General features: G+C 37.5%; 1 protein-coding gene across 6 annotated transcripts in view; it reads left to right on the plus strand.

The window, feature by feature from the left end:
* Positions 1 to 8,080: 8,080 nt before the first annotated feature.
* The window catches only part of auts2a (activator of transcription and developmental regulator AUTS2 a), a 386,587-nt gene continuing 377,062 nt past the window's right edge, over positions 8,081 to 17,605 (plus strand). For all 6 annotated transcript variants that reach the window (XM_067397877.1, XM_067397880.1, XM_067397882.1 and 3 more), the window contains exon 1: positions 8,081 to 8,386. In XM_067397877.1, the coding sequence (XP_067253978.1) occupies positions 8,114 to 8,386 (273 nt within the window). In that variant the 5' untranslated portion in view covers positions 8,081 to 8,113. The remainder of the gene's footprint in view (positions 8,387 to 17,605) is intronic.

Genomic DNA, 17,605 nt, shown 5'->3' on the forward strand with positions numbered 1-17,605 from the left:
TTTGGCTCATTTCTTGAAACAGAAATTACATTCTCAAAACTCTAAGATCATTTGGCAAAACAGTCTTATGGTTCAGCACAACACTATAGCTCACTTGCAAAAGCTCATATCTCTCCCAAAACTGTTCACTCATGCTTCAAAACTAAATTCCTTTCCCATATAAAGAGTCAGTGCCACGGAAATGGCAAAGATCCTTTTCAATTGCTTTGGCTCATTTCTTGAAACAGACCGGACATTGTCAACACTTTTGGTGCTTTTGCCAAAATAACGCGGATGGTTCGGCACATCACCATGGTTCACCTGCAAAAGCTCATACTTCTCCTAAAACAGTTCAATCATGTGTCAAAACTAAATTTCCTTCTCATTTAAACAGTCAGCGCCCCCAAAATGCTTCGTCCCTTTGGCATTGTGTAAGCACTGCAAGTCAAAAGTTTTGTCACTATGACCATTGACCATTGAAATATCCCTCATGTCCACCTTTCATTCTTAGCCCAGTCCTTCATTGACAATGGTTACTGTACTGTTTTTTTTGTCTAGCTAACAGAATACAATTGTGTATAATTCTGAAAAAAAGAAATAGGATTTTAGGGTAAGAGTAGCCTCCAAGGTTTGACATCATACATTACACTCATACTGCCAAGGAAATTGTAACCATTATCATTTACACACATAAAGTAACTTCCATACATCAGAGTAAAAAGAAAATGTATACAGCATAATATACTGTAATATAAACACACAAACAAAAAACAATGCAAATTATATGCAGCCTACAGTGCTGTAAATAAAGCTGGAGTTTCACAACTAACAGTTCTTCACTGGTCGCTCATTTCCTTCCACTGCCATTATTCTCTACAATAGCGTAAAAAAGAAAACATCAAATCAGTCATATAGAAGAGTGATACACTACAGTTACAGACAATTACATAGGAATGTTCTATGTTCTCCACAAGTTCAATATACTACTGGCCACTACTCCAGTGGTCCCAAACCTGGGGTACATGTACCTCTATGTAGAGGTACTACAGGGGGTATTTGACAGAAAGTGGAGGGGGAAAATCATCAATGACTAGACTTAGTGAAATGTTACAGTATTAGATAGATTTACATGGGAGGCACTAATTGCAGCTCTTTGACCCTTTTTCTTATTTTATGTTATATTCTTCAAAATAAGGATTATAATGATAATTGCATCATATAGTAAGCTGCAGTTTTTAGGCAAAATGTTGAAGTCAGATAAATTAAATACTTTCATAGCTGGATTACCTGGATACACAAATCAGGTAAAGTGGGTACTGAAGCCAAAAAAGTTTGGGAACCACTGCTTAATTGTAAAGTTTATAATGATGGACAACCAGTAACTGACTTACATGTTACATGTTAGTCAAGTTCTAGTTTCACCTGACTGTCAATTGCTGTAATAAATTTATCAAATGTTCCAAGGATTCATATTCATGGTATTATGTTCTTGACTAATTTTGACAGTTGAACAGACTATTGTGCATGTGATGACTTATACAATGAAATGACGCTGGCACGTTTTGGAGCGAACAACCATTAGACTGAGAATCAACAATCAGTTTAGATCAACAAGATCTTTTCACTTGGAAATTGTGCTAAATGTATAGGCTACCCGTACTTAATCATTTGCAAAGATGTACTGAGACATTGAGACATGTACTTAGACATTTGCAATTTGATGAAATGAATGAGAAAATCAATTCGGTTGTGAACAATTGCCAAGTGGTTTGGAGGTTTGTCCATGTTGTTTTGAGAATGTAATTTCTGTTTCAAGAAATGAGCCAAACCAATGGAGAAAAACTGTAATTTCACAGTGTGCAATTCAGAATACAATATTTTATTTTATGGAATTTGTGTAAAATATTGTAAAATCATGACAATTTTTTACAGTATAATAAAGCTGCACATTTAATCTCAGTTGCGATCTCAGTTCAAACACCCAGGCAATCTTATTCCGAAATGACAACGATTTGACTGTCTACAAATCCAATGATCAGTGAATCAGTGAAAATCAGTGAAGTGACTTTGTGACGAGCAGGGCGGGCGAGAGCCGTGAGGGAACGGCGCAAGGCCGGTGACGCGAGTGATAATGAGCGTCACCTGCGAGGCGTGCCGGCCTCGAGTCTCTCACGGAGGAGCTCCGGAGGCATAAAAGGAGGAGCGACTACAATGAAGGACGAGAGAGGACCAGGCCTGGACTTATGTTTTATTATGTTTGCGTGGCCGGCAGATGTCCGTGAGGGTCTGCCGGCATTACTTTCGTTTTGTTCTTTGTTTATTTTGAATTAAAAAAAAAAAAACTTCGGACCTGAGACTCGAACCCATGACCTGATATAAGTCCGACTCTCTATCCATTAGGCCACGACTGATCACACTGATCAAATACAAATTTGAGTCTTTTCAACCACACAGTTTCATTATTTCTGTGTTCCAATAATTCAAATGATCATAGAAGTACTGGGATAAAAGTTTATATTTCGGATATAAACCCTGATGTCTACCTAATAAAGATTTTATAAATTACACCGCCAGTAGGTGGCGACAAGTGACTTAAAAAAGGTGTTTGTCATTGAATCCTTCAAAAGATTTGTTCAAAAATGCAGATTCATCTGGTAATGAAACAAATTAAGTCTTTATGAGTGACTCATTAAATTATTGAATTCATTCATTCAAACTGAATGAATATTTTTAAAATATAAAAAATATATATCTCTATTTAAAAAAAAAAAATAGTGATTCTGAATTTATTCAGAATCATGCAGCATTACAGTATACCCTTTTTCCTGTTTTTTTTTTTTTTTTTTTTTTAAATAGTAATGCCACTTAACCTCACAATGAATAACTGCTGACAGAATCAAAATACTAAACCATTAGAAATGGATAAATATCTGAATATTTCACAGGATGATTCCCTTTTATCATCTGCTTTTTTTTTCCCATCAGCCTATTTAGAGTGTTTTACTGACTAATTAAAAACCCACAAATGGACGACAAAATCAGTCCCGCCCATCTGGTGTCAAGGAGACAGCTGTTACATCCCTTCTCTCCCGGGGAGCAGATAGAAGAGCTCGCTCTGTTATTTCAGACAACATCGATAAAAACACTACGGATACACAGCATGCAAATCGTTACAGTGCCTCTCCATCGGGTGCCAGAAAGAATGAAAAATCTTTATAGCTAATGAAAGTGCAAATGAGGCATTTGGTTAATGATGGGGTGAGGACAATATTGGCTTGATTGCACAAGAATGAATTAAGCAATGCGTGTTATGCTCTGAGACAATTGTTGCTTTAAAAATCAATTTTATAGAGATGCAGAATGCTGCGATTTTAAGTAGAAACATTCTTTTTCCTCCCTTCTCACACACATATTTTCTTGATGCATTCGCATTATTATGCTTGAGTGTATTGGTATATTAATCACAGGCAGAGGAGCGTAGAGTCATAGATCTATACGCTTTATAAATATGCCCGGTATTGTACCGTCCCACTCTCTAGAACACACTGTATTAGCTGAATAAATTTGCAGGACTGCAGGACCTCTTGTACAAATCCATATCTTGATGCTTGACAGTTTAAATTGTGGAAAGTGTTGCAGAGTCATATTTGCTTGAAGTGTTGAATTGTGCTCTTTTTAATGAAGCATGAATGTGGCATGAGTAAATGGTTATGTGTTTTCTATCAGGATGCGTAAAAGATGGGATTAAACACATCAAGTGGTTGAAATCACTCATGCTAAGCTGAATAGCTCCTACAGAGAATTTCATGTTTGTTTCTTAAAAAAAACAAATAAGATATCAAAACTGCTTTTACTAGCATTTTGCCTATTGTGTCCTTATACCTATATAATAATACTGCATTGATTACAGTATGCAATTCAGAATGTTAAATTAGTGTACAATTTTAAAATCACAACAATTTTTTATAATCCTTTTAGTGATGCCAATCCACATCCTATAATGAATAACTGCTGATGCAATCAAAATGAAAACCATTATAAAACCATTAGAAATGGATAAATATCTATAGCACAAAATGGTTTGCCTTGAGTATCATAAGGTCTCTCAGGGAGCATTTTTCTCCATTTAGCATCAGCTGTACCCCTCTTGACCACACAAACATTTTGAATAAGTAAAGTTAGGCTCTGGTTTCAGTGCGGTTTGAGCAGGGGTGTATTAGGTCACCCCTGGGTTGGCCTAAAGGGAAAACCTGTTCATGTTACATAATGAAAGCAATATCAATAGTATAAAGGATCAAGTAACAATATCTGGCTTATTCAAAATGCGTAAGCGTAAATGATGTGTTTGAAAGCTTAATTGATTGTACATTTTGCCTAATAGCAGTCACTAATTGCCAAATAACTGCATGGTGTTAGAGGCATAGAAAGCCATGCACAGCCTGAGGGCAATACAATAAACTGAAAATGTTAAAGGGGAACAAGTGTTTGATTATGAAGTGACATTTTTTTTTAAGTGTTTCATATATAAAACACTTTGAAATGCCTTGTGTATTGATCAGATGCCATGGTTCAAAAGCTGTTCTTTAGCTGGATCAGAGTTCTGGTTGAAAACCCATTGTGTTGCCAAATGAAGATTTAATAGACTGTGCAATTACTAAGTCTGATTAGAAGCCAGTAAGTTTAGGTGCTGTAAATTTCAGGATTGTTTTCACTGATTCATGGGTGCCAATAAATCCTGAGTCATCACACAGTGGTTGGACAGATGGAAGAACATAAAGGGACAATGGGCCTTATAAACTACAGATAGGCTGCAAGGTTTCTCAATATGTCATTTTTTTCCCCCTTTTCAATTGTTCTGTAAAGAAAGCGACTTGGTTTGACTTTGCAGTGATTCAGCGTGAAAAGTAGATTGAAATTTTGTCATGTCAGTGTAATGTAAGGCTATAACGCAAATGTTCATTGGAAATTAAGAGAATGTTCCCTGCTGCAAGTTTTAAAGCATCAGCTCAAATGCATTTAACTGATCCACATTTAATGCATAAGTCAGTTAATCAGTGCAATACAATATACAATGGTTTTCATTGTCATAATCTGTGCAAAAGGCAGTGTAATAGGAATGTTGAATATAACTTTTGTGGTCTCTTAAACGTTTAGAACACTACTCCTCTTTATGTGTGGATGTTTAATAGCCTACTGAATTAAAACGTCTTCCATACTTCTGCTTTAAGCCCTTAAATAGCGGGAGTCAAACACTCTAATTCGCACCCTAATTTAAGGCATCAATCAAGTAATCAGCGCCATACAGAATACAATGATTTTCATTATTTTGATAATCAACGCAGATGACAATGTAATGTAAACGGATGGTATGTTAAATTACATTTAGTACATAAGATTTAATCTCTGAAAGTAATGTCTCATGTATTTAAACCGAGTGCTCTGTAATAAAGAGCGCAGCACTATATGCGCTGAGGAAGCGGATCGCCTGTAAAGCGGCACTGCGGCAGTACTGTATCAATCCGCCCGGTCCCCGCTCGCTCTGGGATCCTGAAGCACGGACTCGCGGAGAGGAGAAGCGTCGCTTCCTTGCAGGATTTATTTGTTTGTGGAAAAATTTCTCTTTTGTTTTCCGTTCTAGAGCAGCACGCTTTCCGAATGTCGATGACTCGCTCGGACGGCCCTTCTCCACTCGCCAGGCTTTGCATGTGTTGCTTTTGTCCTGCAGGAGAAAAGGCAGGCTTTGTGTTTTGGTGGATCTAGAGCTGAAGGAGGCAGTGCCAGGCGCTGCTGCTGCTGCTGCTGCTGTGGGCTGGACCGGCCACGGTGCGTGAGATTTACTGACGGAGAGAGAAAAAGAGAGAGAGACAAAAAGGACTCATGGAAGACAGCGAGAGTGAAGGGAGGGCTGGCAGGGAGTGTAAATATATTAAAACCATTTATATATTTGGTGTGTGTGTGTGCGCGCGCGCTCGCGCGTGTGTGTGTGACAGGAGTGCCAGCACAGGGCATCATCAGGTTCAAGAGATATGTGATTGGGAATAGCTTTGTAATAATAGCCGACCTGGACTATTGACCATTGCTGTTGGTAAAATGTTACTGGAATGAATAATTCATTAGGAAAAAAGTAAGATTGCAAGGATGATATTCAGTGGATTTTTAAGGCAGATGAAGGTTGGTGGGTAGTGAAGTTTAAGTTGATGGGTGTCTATGATGTCATAGTGTAGCTGCTGTAGATGTTCATGTCATCTCGTGAAGTTTAGCCTACATTGATGGTTGATTATAATGTCAGTATAGCTGTTGTAAATCTTTATCTAGTAAAGTTTACATTTATGGCTATTTGTGATATAATGTAGGTCTTTGTCATCTGATGATTTTTAACTTGAGGCTTGATTATGATGTCATAATGTAGCTGCTGATTTGGTGAAGATGATTGATTATGATGTCAATGTCGGTACTCTAAGTGTTCATGTTATCTAGTAAAGTTTGGCTGATTACCATAATGTAGGTGTATGTAAATGAATATGTTTAAGTTGATGCTTGATTATGTCAGTGTAGCTGCAGATTTAGTAAAGTCGATGGATGATTATTGTATAACGTACAGTAGATGCTGTAGGCCTATGCATTCTGTCATTTGTTGAAGTTGATAGCCAATTGTGATGTCATAATGTAGCAACTGAAGGTGTTAATGTCATCTGGTGAATTTGAAAATTGATGATCATGATGTGAATTAGAGGTCATGTATGACATCATACATTATATATTAAATTTTAGCCACAGCCTTTTGGTAGAAAAAGATGATTCTGCTAAAAAGCTTCATTAGTATAGAAAACAAACAAACAACTTGAGCAACTTTATAATTTATTATGTTGAGCAAAGCCTTGTCTCTTTTGAGATTAATGAAAAATAATGCTTAGAGAGAATAATTTCAGCTGCTGTGCAGACCTTGTTATTCATTTAAAGAAGAACTCGTGCTGCAGAACCTGTAAACTTGTCTTTGACAGCCCTGAATGTGGCAGATGTAGCTAGTTGTACTGAAGGTTTTTAGTGTTTTATCTATAGTTTGGTGACACTGAGAAATAAACAGAGGAACCCTTAGTAGAGATTATCAGTAAGGTGCTGAATGATTGTTTGTGGCTGTTGGTGTTTTAAGTACATACATAGATAGAACTCTATAGAGGAGATGACTAGAAAGTAAGCCATAAATGTTCTGTCAGTGTACTCTGTTGAACTAAAATTTGCTGTGAGAAAATGACATTTTTTCTCTTGATCTACAGCTCTGTTAAGAAAAATGAATAATTTTACTCCGCCTGTCTCTGACTGTAGCAGTCTCAGAATAATGACTGTGCAGGAGGAGAAATATAAGCTCTTGAATATGTAATACAGGAGATCTAGACTCAGCTCTGTAAATGGCTCATTATATGATGTATTTAATCGGCAAGAACACATTCTGAATAATTTCCTACAATAGATTTTGTTTTCTTTCAAGAAACTGTAAGATCTAGGAAGATGGGAATGTGAAAGTGACTGTAGTCATTGTGGAATTAGATCAAAAGGAAAGCATCATAAGATGATCTCTTTCAGAGAGTCCAATTGTTTTGTGAAAATTGCTTTATTCATATGCCTGCATGATGTATTCCTATGTATAGCTAAGGGTGGGGATTCTGGGAACGCTCTTATAGAGAACATTTCAAACATCTGCTCTCTATCTCTTTGACTTATAGGATGGGAAGGTGTCAGACTGCACTTAAACAGAGTGTTGGGTCCGTGAGGACAGCCATGTGGGAGACCTGTTACAGCTCTGTTGGAAGACACTTCAAGTGATCTGCCAGTTTGTTTTCCTTAAACGTGGGCTGAATTTGGAAGTTTGGATACTTTCCAGTTTGGCAACCCTTAACAGGATTCTATTTTGGATTTCTGTGCTTGTGGATATATGCATTTATCCTTCTGGAATCAAGCAAAGTCACATCAGCCGGTTGTGGAATTTGGATAATAGCACATCTCTCACTGGAGTTGAGTTATTAAGCTTTCACTTACAGGTGTTTGTTGGGAATCGTGCGAGTTCTGCATCCACATCTGAGCTTGAGCCGAGAACCTCCTTCTAGGAAGTGTTCGGTTGAGTGTGTCATCTGGTGAAATGGATGGCCCGCGGTGCAGCGGGATCCGGAAAAAGCGTAAGTCTCGGTCGGTGCGAAACCGGGAGCGCATGTCTAACGGGATCAGGAATAACCATGTCCGGGGCTCCGTGCTTCGATTCTCCTCGGATTCTGAGAGGGAAGACAGCACCAACCCCTCCTCCTCCTCACGACCGAGACCACCGAGGAGGAAGAGGAAGGAGTCTACCTCTGCTGAGGAGGACATCATTGATGGATTCTCAATATCGGGATTTATGACGTTGGAAGCTCTTGAGGTAAGAGACAAGGGTAGTTTTGTTCTGTGGCCTTCGTGTGAATGTGTTTTTGACTGCTGTTTTTGGAAGTGCTTGTTTGGTTTGGCTGTGAAAAGCTCAGTGGCGGTATAATGACTGGTTTATTATTGTCTGTAGACTGCTTCTTTCTGGACTCTAATTGCCTGGGTCTGTTTGCACAGTATTGGATTTTCTGTTGTTTCTCTGTGAGTGTGTTTGTGATTCGAGCAGATGTGGCTTTATATGTCGTTTTCCTGCCAAAGACGTAACGCGCATCCGAATTTGTGTACTAGTGCACTATTCTATGCCATTATTGAGTGTTTAGAGTGTTCACACTGGAAATTCCAACAAAAAGTGCACTTCAAATACCTGGATGATGCACATATTTAACTAAAAAGCAAACTGCGGAATGTGAGACTCTTTATGCACTCAACAATTGCAGCTTTCCTAGCGTAGAAGACGACGAGGGACTATCAGGCTGACACTGGATGACAAAATAAAGCAACCATATAAAGTTCATACCCTTGAAAGTTGAGTACATAGAGTATAGTGTGTCATTTGAGACAAATATCCCTGCTTTAAGATGCTGTTTTGAGAATAGTGACGAATTCGTTTTAATTCGAACTTGATGCTTGAATACTAAGAATCTAATATGGCTGATCTTATATATAAATCATCATATATTTAGTGATGTTATAGTTAGCTCAAGGTGTTCATGTGTTCATGTGTTCTGGTAAAGTTGAAGAATAATCATGATATTATAATGTAGCTATTGTATTGTAGATGTTTAGGTCACAGATTTCAGTCATATATTTAGATTTTAGTCACAGACTTTTGATAAGAAAAATGATTCTGCTAAAAAGTTTCATTAGTTAAAATAAAAATGCACGACTTTAACACAACTTGAGCAAAGCCTTGTTTCATTTGAGGTGATAAATAAAAAATAAAGTGTACTTCTAGAAATCACTCAGATTTTGCAATAGTCTCATTTCGATGTATATTACCGACATGATATGTCATTATGTGTAGATATGGCTTGAAGTGAAATTCAAACTTCAGATGTTTGAAATAAGAGTTGAATGCACAAGCCAAGTCAGCTACAGCTTAGGCATGTAGATCTCTAACTCCTTTTGACAGCTTTCATACTGAAACTAAAGCTGTTTTGGTCTGTTACACATATTCTAAGCAGACTGATCAAATGGGTACTGTATGTATGTTTTTTATTATTCTAAATACTAGTAAAACTGACATATGAGTTTGAGGCATTTTAAAGCCATCAAGTGAAGTTGACTTAGTGAGATCAGTTTTACCCATAGGTTTTACCAGTCGGAAACTCAATCTGAATTTCACAATTATACCTGTGTTTTGAAAGGTAAAAATCATGGAATACACTACATGACTTTTATCATCTGAACAGATTTTAAAGGTGCCCTAGAACTAGTTTTTACAAGATGTAATATAAGTCTAAGGTGTCCCCTGAATGTGTCTGAGAAGTTTCAGCTCAAAATACCCCATAGATTTTTTTTAATTAATTTTTTTAAACTGCCTATTTTGGGGCATCATTAACTATGCACCGATTCATGCTGCGGCCCCATTTAAATCACACGCTCCCTAACCCCCCCCCATTATTTGGATGTTTACATTTGATTCTGAATGAGTTTGATAGTGCTACGTGGCTAATGGGCTAACATTACACACTGTTGGAGAGATTTATAAAGAATGAAGTTGTGTTTGTGCATTATACAGACTGTAAGTGTTTAATAATGAAAATAGCGACGACTCTTGTCTCCATGAATACAGTAAGAAACGATGGTAACTTTAACCACATTTAACAGTACATTAGCAACATGCTAACAAAACATTTAGAAAGATAATTCACAAATATCACTAAAAATATCATGTAATCATGGATCATGTCATGGATCTTGCTTACCTTGTCTGATTATTTAGCTGTGCAGCTCCAGACGTTAATACTGCCTGCCCTTGTGTAATGTCTTGAACATGGACTGGCATATGCAAATATTGGGGCGTACATATTAATGATCCCGACTGTTACGTAACAGTCGGTGTTATGTTGAGATCCGCCTGTTTTTTGGAAGTCTTTTAAACAAATGAGATTTGCATAAGAAGGAGGAAGCAATGGAGTTTGAAACTCAATGTATGTCTTTTCCATGTACTTAACTCTTGTTATTTAACTATGCTGAGGTAAATTCAATTTTTGATTCTAGGGCACCTTTAAAACACTATGCTTCATACATGGTTACAGAGAAAAACTGGGCATTATACACTAAATAACCGAGGATTATACACTAGCAGACTTTGTTCAGAACACAACAAACTCACACAGAAACACTTGCCTCATTGCTAGGAGACTGATAACAGATGAAACAAACATGGATGTGCAGGAGATGAGCACAGTAGCTGTTTTAGTGACTCTGTGTGTTAAGCCATAAAGGAAAAAAATGAGCCAAGTGCGTTTAGATGCAGTCTTGGGTGGGTAGACGTGGTCAGTATGGATTCTACAGATTACAGCAGGCGCAGTAAGTTGTTTTATCTCTGCTGATGAGTCAAATATTGATGCTAATTTGTTACGCGTCTTCTGTTAATTTACTTTTGTATTGTTGTATTTGTATTGTATTGCATTGCAAGACTGGTAACACTCTGAGTCTGTGCCCATCATACACTACTACATTTTCTGGGAAATCCGTCAACTCCAACTGCCCAAAATCTGCAGACGTTTGTCAACTATTGTCGACTCATCTAGACTTAAGATGCTGGAATGTAAAGCAACTTTTTGCTTGGGGTCATGTTAACAAATAGCTTTTTCCGTGTTTAAGAACTTCTTGGCAGGAAGCAGTAAATGGTCCATTTAAATTAACGTGCTGTATTTAAATAATGCTATTTTAATTATTTAATATTTGTGTTTATATTATTATTTATGAAATGTTAATTTTGTCACATAGTAATTAATTGGTAATTAGTTAATATAAAGCTAATAACAAGTTTCATTATTTTTTTATTTGGTGTGATGCATAAATAAAACATAGATTGGGTGTAAGTGGTACAGGTGTATTCACTTACGGTTACAACAGTTTTTTTTTTCTGCTTTCATTCACTGTTACTTACATATTTTGTTTCTGATTTTTGATGTGTCATATCGTAGGTGCTTCTCGAGAGCACTTGAACGCAGCATTGGCCCTCGCCATTGTTTTATTTGTCAGTCTTGACAGGACATCTGTAGAGTGTCATCCTGACTTTAAGCGTCGCTCTTGTTGTTAAAAGCCCAACAGTGTGACATGACAAAGCTTTGCACGCTTTACCATCACATCCCCTACAGATGCTGTTGCATTGTGTTGGATGTTCACTACAGTAATCTGTGAAAGGAGCCCGTCAGCAGCTTACACTGTCACGCTAGCGCTGTGAACCGCGGGCGCAGTTCTCCAGGGGTGACATCTCATTCACCGCTCTTCACTGTTCTGGGATCTGTGACTTATAGCCGTCCCCTGCATGCTCTCTCATCTTGCTTCATTTAGAAGCTCACAGACCGGGAGACCCTAGTCTAGATCCTGAATGTCAATGTTCAGCTCCATTCTCATTTATGCAGCTCAGATGATCATGGGACTTAATGAGCCAGTGCAGCTAGCCACATCTAATGTATGTTGGCCTATTCTAAGTGTGTTTTTGCCATTATTTTTGATAGTGAATATAGAAAAAGGATTGTAAACGATAAGAGGGGGAACTGGGGCAAATGACTGTTTTCCGCATGAGCACCAGAGCTCAATGCATCAGCGCAATCTGCTATGCCAAAGAAAATATACTTTATTGTATTTTTTTCATATGTAATTATAACAGTAGGGGGATGTTTATGTCAGTTTTGCACTGATTGCTTGCTGTTGTGAATTTGGCCTAAAAATGTAGCAACAGTTTTTTTTGTTTTGAACCACCAGTTGGGTTAAATTTGACCAACTTGCTGGGCAGTTTTATTTAACTCAACTCTTGATTTAAAAATTACTATATGGATTTCCAACCCATAATAGGTTGGAAATCAGACACTTAGAATTACTAGGAATGTGATGAGACAGTTAGCTCACGAGACGAAACGGGACACGAGATTGAGTTCATGAGAACGAGACAAGATTTTTACACAGCATTTTTAAGAAATCCTCAATGATGAAATTCATGACTAGAAGAATAGTCTGCAGGTGCATATGAAATGTTTTAACTAATCATCTTGTAATGAATGCCATTTCAGTTCTAGTTTGAGTATGAATACTCAAGCACTGTAAAAGGTTTTGCTACAAACTCAACTGACTGGCGTGTCTCCTGTATGATTTCATATTTTTACAGAACTTTTGACCATCTAACTGAACTCTTTTCCACAAATTGATCATAGATCATATAAAAATTTATTAAAAATTTTTCTTAGTCTTTCTTAAACAAAAGGTGCAACCATAATCAAAGTACTCTCTTAATATTCAAAGGTCAAATAGAGACCAAATTTTTTATGATACAGAGCGAAGGTTACAACTACGGCCCAGCCTAAGATATCTTTCATATTGGGAGATATTTGCATGAATCAGGGAGCCGCTTTCAAAATGTGGGGTATTGAAATCGCGTTTGAATGCGCGCTCATGTTTTACTTTCGATTTCGTGATCGTGTGTACTCTGTGAATAGGGAACGGCGATACTGAGTGCACATTCTACAAGATAAGACATTTGTCAGACATTTAGGCTCTGTTGTGCAATGAATCCTCTGCTATGGTCTTGTCAGTCATCATCACTTACTATCGTCATGTGATCAGTGAACTCTGATTCCTGCTGCGTTATGTACGACTCTGCAGCTCGTGTTGGATGAGCTGGATGGGATTGAAGTCACTATTATCCAACTGAATTAGATGTTTTTTTTTCTATAATAAGCAAAACGACAGTGGAGGCGTAATGTAAATGTTGCAGTGGTATCCTAATTTCACCATCACACTCCGCCACGGCAGTATCGTGAGACAGCTTTTCACCTCAACTAGAAAATGGCACGAGATCTCGCCAACAGTAATAATTAAAAGGTGAGCATTTATTAATAAGCAGTTTAATAAATGTTTATTATTTTATTGTTATTTATTAAACTTATTAATAAATGTTAATTTACAACCTATTTTGGGTTCATTTTAAGTAAGCAATATAATACATTTTAAGCGATAGTTGAGTTAAATAAAACTACCCTGCAAGTTGGGTCAAACATTTAACCCAGCCGCTGGGATTGTTGATATTTACCCCAACTTGGGTTATTTTTAACCCAGCATTTTTTAGAGTGTATGAATCAACATTTACAAACGTCAGAGCCATCTTACTTCTATCCAATACACCTATTCTCTCTTTATCCCATTTCATTTAAACAGTCCCTCTCTCTCTTCCTCTACCTCACTATTTCTATTTCTTGTCCTTCTTTTACAACAATCCCTTGATGGTTTCAATTTGAGCAGGAATTTGTCCTCAATTTGCCAGGAGGTGCTTGAAGAATTCGTACAGGTATTCCCAAATGACACATTGAAATCAAACTCGTTCCACTCCAGTGGACAGACTCGCTCATATAGGAGTGAGCCATCAGCGCTGGGTGTTTATTAATGCTGCTTAGTGCTGGAACGACAGGCCTGAGAGGCAGTGTGTTACACCACTTTGAGAAATTACTAAATCATCAGGCCTGGGCCGCCTCGACAAACCTCCTCCCCCTTGGTCCCTGAGCACAAAGTTGCCACGTAATCGTTTCAACCTCCTCCCCCTTGCCCGCCTCTGCATCCCCAATTCAATATTACTTAATGCCTGCACCACTGGTGCCCTTAAACCACTTTATGTGATCATTGTGTTGTAAAGCTCCGAGCTCATTTGATTGAGAACAGCAGTCACCCTGCGCGCGTTCCCCACTCCATTGATCTACTTGTAAGAAAATGGTTAAGTCAATGTAAATAATACTAATGTTCCAGTACATGCTTTGCGCAAAACAAAGCGTTTGTTCCTCACAATGGCTTTTCTCTTTCAGCTGGTAATCAAAATGGCTTTTCTGATCTTAATGTGAGCGCATCGAGTGTTTCTTTTTTGCGTTTTCAACTCCATTGTGTTCTCTTCTTTAGCTAAATTGATGAGTGGCACATTAATGATTTCAGACTGAGCTTTTATCATTTATAAATATTTACACAGCCTGCAATGACTCAAATGCAGCTCTAGAAAAAAATTCAGTTTTGACATCAGATTAGCATTTCAGAATGAGACAGGGAAAAGACAGAGCAGGGACCCATCATGCCAGGCACTAGATGGTTGAAAGAGGAAATTAGGTCATGGCCGGAGGAGGGGTTGGCATGATGCCCAGAGGGGCACATCTTTCGTCTGTATTCGCCTAATGCCACAGCAGGACAAAAAACATCCTGACAACTCGCAATTCATTTAATATGTGAATGAACTCTCAGTGTTATGCATTCATGAAGGGTTAAAGTCAGGCAAATGTGTTGCATTAACTGTAAATCATCTTCATAGTTTAAATTGTTTTGGATAAAAGGCATTAAAGGATTATTCCATGTTCAGCTCAAGTTAAGGTCAGTTGACAGCTTTTTTTAATATAATGTCGGTTAAAAAAAAAAAAAAAAAATCTATTACATCTTGTCTTTTTTCCTTAAAAAAAGGAAAGGACTCTTACAATGGAAGTAAAGGGGGCAAATTTTTGTAGGATTTAAAAGCAGTGAGCTAAGGGTGTGCGATATCACGATTTTCGATCGTGGATGATTAAAATATCTCCATGATCTGCTTTTGAAGAAACATAGTAGTATCATGCTACAGTGCACATTATATCCGTTGATCATACTATTATTGAACTACGTGACGTACATTTACATTATGTTATCGCATAGCTAGGGTTACGCTCACATGACATTGCAGTTATTCACAATCACAAAAGTTTTAGTATTTAAACATATTAATCGCATGCTGTTCTGACATGCGCTTTTCTGAGAATGTACACACGAAGCGCATGCACACTCAAAGTCATTGCGCTTAAAATACGCATAAGGTTTACATAAACACATTCGATTATGTCTTGAATGATTAATTCACTTTCAAATGAAAATTAGCCCAAGCTTTACTCACCCTCAAGCCATCCTAGGTGTATATGACTTTCTTCTTTCTGATGAACTCAATCAGAGATATTTGAATAAATATCCTGACGCATCAGAGCTTTATAATGGCAGTGAACAGGGGTCACAAGTATGAGCTGAAGAACGTGCTTCCATCCACATCCATCCATCATAAACATACTCCACACGGCTCCAGGGGGTTAATAAAGGCCTTCTGAAGCGAAGCAATGCGTTTTGTGAAAAAAAAAAAAAAAAATCTAGCTTCCACCAGACTGCCTTCAGTATTCAACGTATGAATAAAGTGTAAAACTTGTGCAGTTCAAAAAGCTTACTTTACGTCCTACACCTTCCCTATTCAACGTACAAAAGGCGGAAATGCTTATAATAAGTGTTTATAAATGCTTATAAGTGTTTATTCGGCCTATTGTGATGTAATCATGTCAAGCACTATGACAGAAATGTCTTGACAGAATTGCAACAGGCTATATAGATTTTCTGAGCTGTAGATGTCTCTTTGCTGTTTGAAACAGACAAATCAAAAGATGGAGAGAAAGAGACAGATAGAGAAATTGATTACACTCTTCATTGAGAAGAATATTGTTGCACTGAATCTATTGATATTGCATGTGTGCCTAGATAAAAAAACACACATACCAGGTCTGTCAATAAGTATGTCGGAATAAAGAAAGAACACTTGTAAAATGCATAAAACCACTAATTTCTTTAGTGTCAAAAATTGCTGGTGATTTTCTTCAAGGCATGCTCTGAATATTTCTATGCATTTGCATATGTTTCACTTTTTTTAAGCCTTCAATTAATTTCCTTCCTAACAGTGCTTATATCTACTCATGGCAGTGACAGCCGATACTCATTTAGTCCTCATTTGAAACTGTCAGAATATGATGTGTGATATGCATTAATACAGTGCTGTAGAAGCCATGACTGACACATCAAATATACCGTCCTGTCACTCCAAGGCATGCTAAATGCAGCTGATGGATCAAGCTGTAGTTACGCTTCTACGTTCCTTTAGACTCCTACTTAGATAGCGTCCCTTTTGGATCACGATTTGGATCATTAGTCAAATGTGTAGCAATACTTTTGAAGTTGTAGGGTTATTAATGCATGATATGGGATTGAAAGTAAAGCTGTTTGAGAAAATATGTTTGACGCGTGTTGCTTTTTCAAATGTACATTATGTGACTCAAACTCAGTTTTCAGATGGATTAGCATTTGGAGCCATAGTTCATTGACAAGCTGCGCATAAAAAAAAAAACAATTGCAGCCTTTACGATTTCATAATCGCACTAAGAATTGCATTTAAGAGCATTCTCAATGTTATTTTTCATATTGTGCGATACATCATGCAGCCCTAATCTCTAATGATATTTACAATAAATAGTATGCAAATTTGGATGTAGTATACATGTCAAATTCTGAATCAAATTCAAAGTCATCACCATGTGGCACTGATGTGAAAAACTCTCAAATTGTAAAATAGATTGTTGAGAGTATTGTTTGTAGACCCAGAACTCCTTATATTGTCTAAAAGTAATGCACAGGTTTATACAAATAAACTACAATTAAACTCAAGCTAACATCAATACTGAATAATCTATGGGTGCCCAGCAGGAGTTGTCTGCTTACTGCGTGATTAAAATAGTTGGAAATGGCTCATTAATTAGCAGTGTTGTTCGAACGTGTTTTCTCTCATTTTGGCTCCATTAAAAGCAATCATCCAATCACTGATGATATTAGCCATGACCTGACATTTATTTGATCTTTAGAGGCATTTCAAAAAGAAAATAACGCTGTGTACTTGTTAAAGGAAAACGAAAAAAAAGATGTGCTTGGTTGCGACAGGTAATTTGTTAAATGGTGTGACAAGTACAGGTGTGACAAAGGTTAATTGTTGTAAGAGCTTTAATCCAGTGCTGGCGCAAGTATCGGAGCAACAGCTGCATGTCATTTTGCCATCGACACATCCAGGTGGGACGCCCTACACACGCATGCATATTGACTCGTACATACAGACAAACATATGTAAATCATCGTTTTATGGTTATTTCCAGGTGCCATGACACATACTTTAAAGCAGCAGCAGCTG

The sequence above is a fragment of the Chanodichthys erythropterus genome, chromosome 10 (genome assembly GCF_024489055.1).
Source record: "Chanodichthys erythropterus isolate Z2021 chromosome 10, ASM2448905v1, whole genome shotgun sequence".
In the NCBI taxonomy this organism is placed as follows: domain Eukaryota; kingdom Metazoa; phylum Chordata; class Actinopteri; order Cypriniformes; family Xenocyprididae; genus Chanodichthys; species Chanodichthys erythropterus.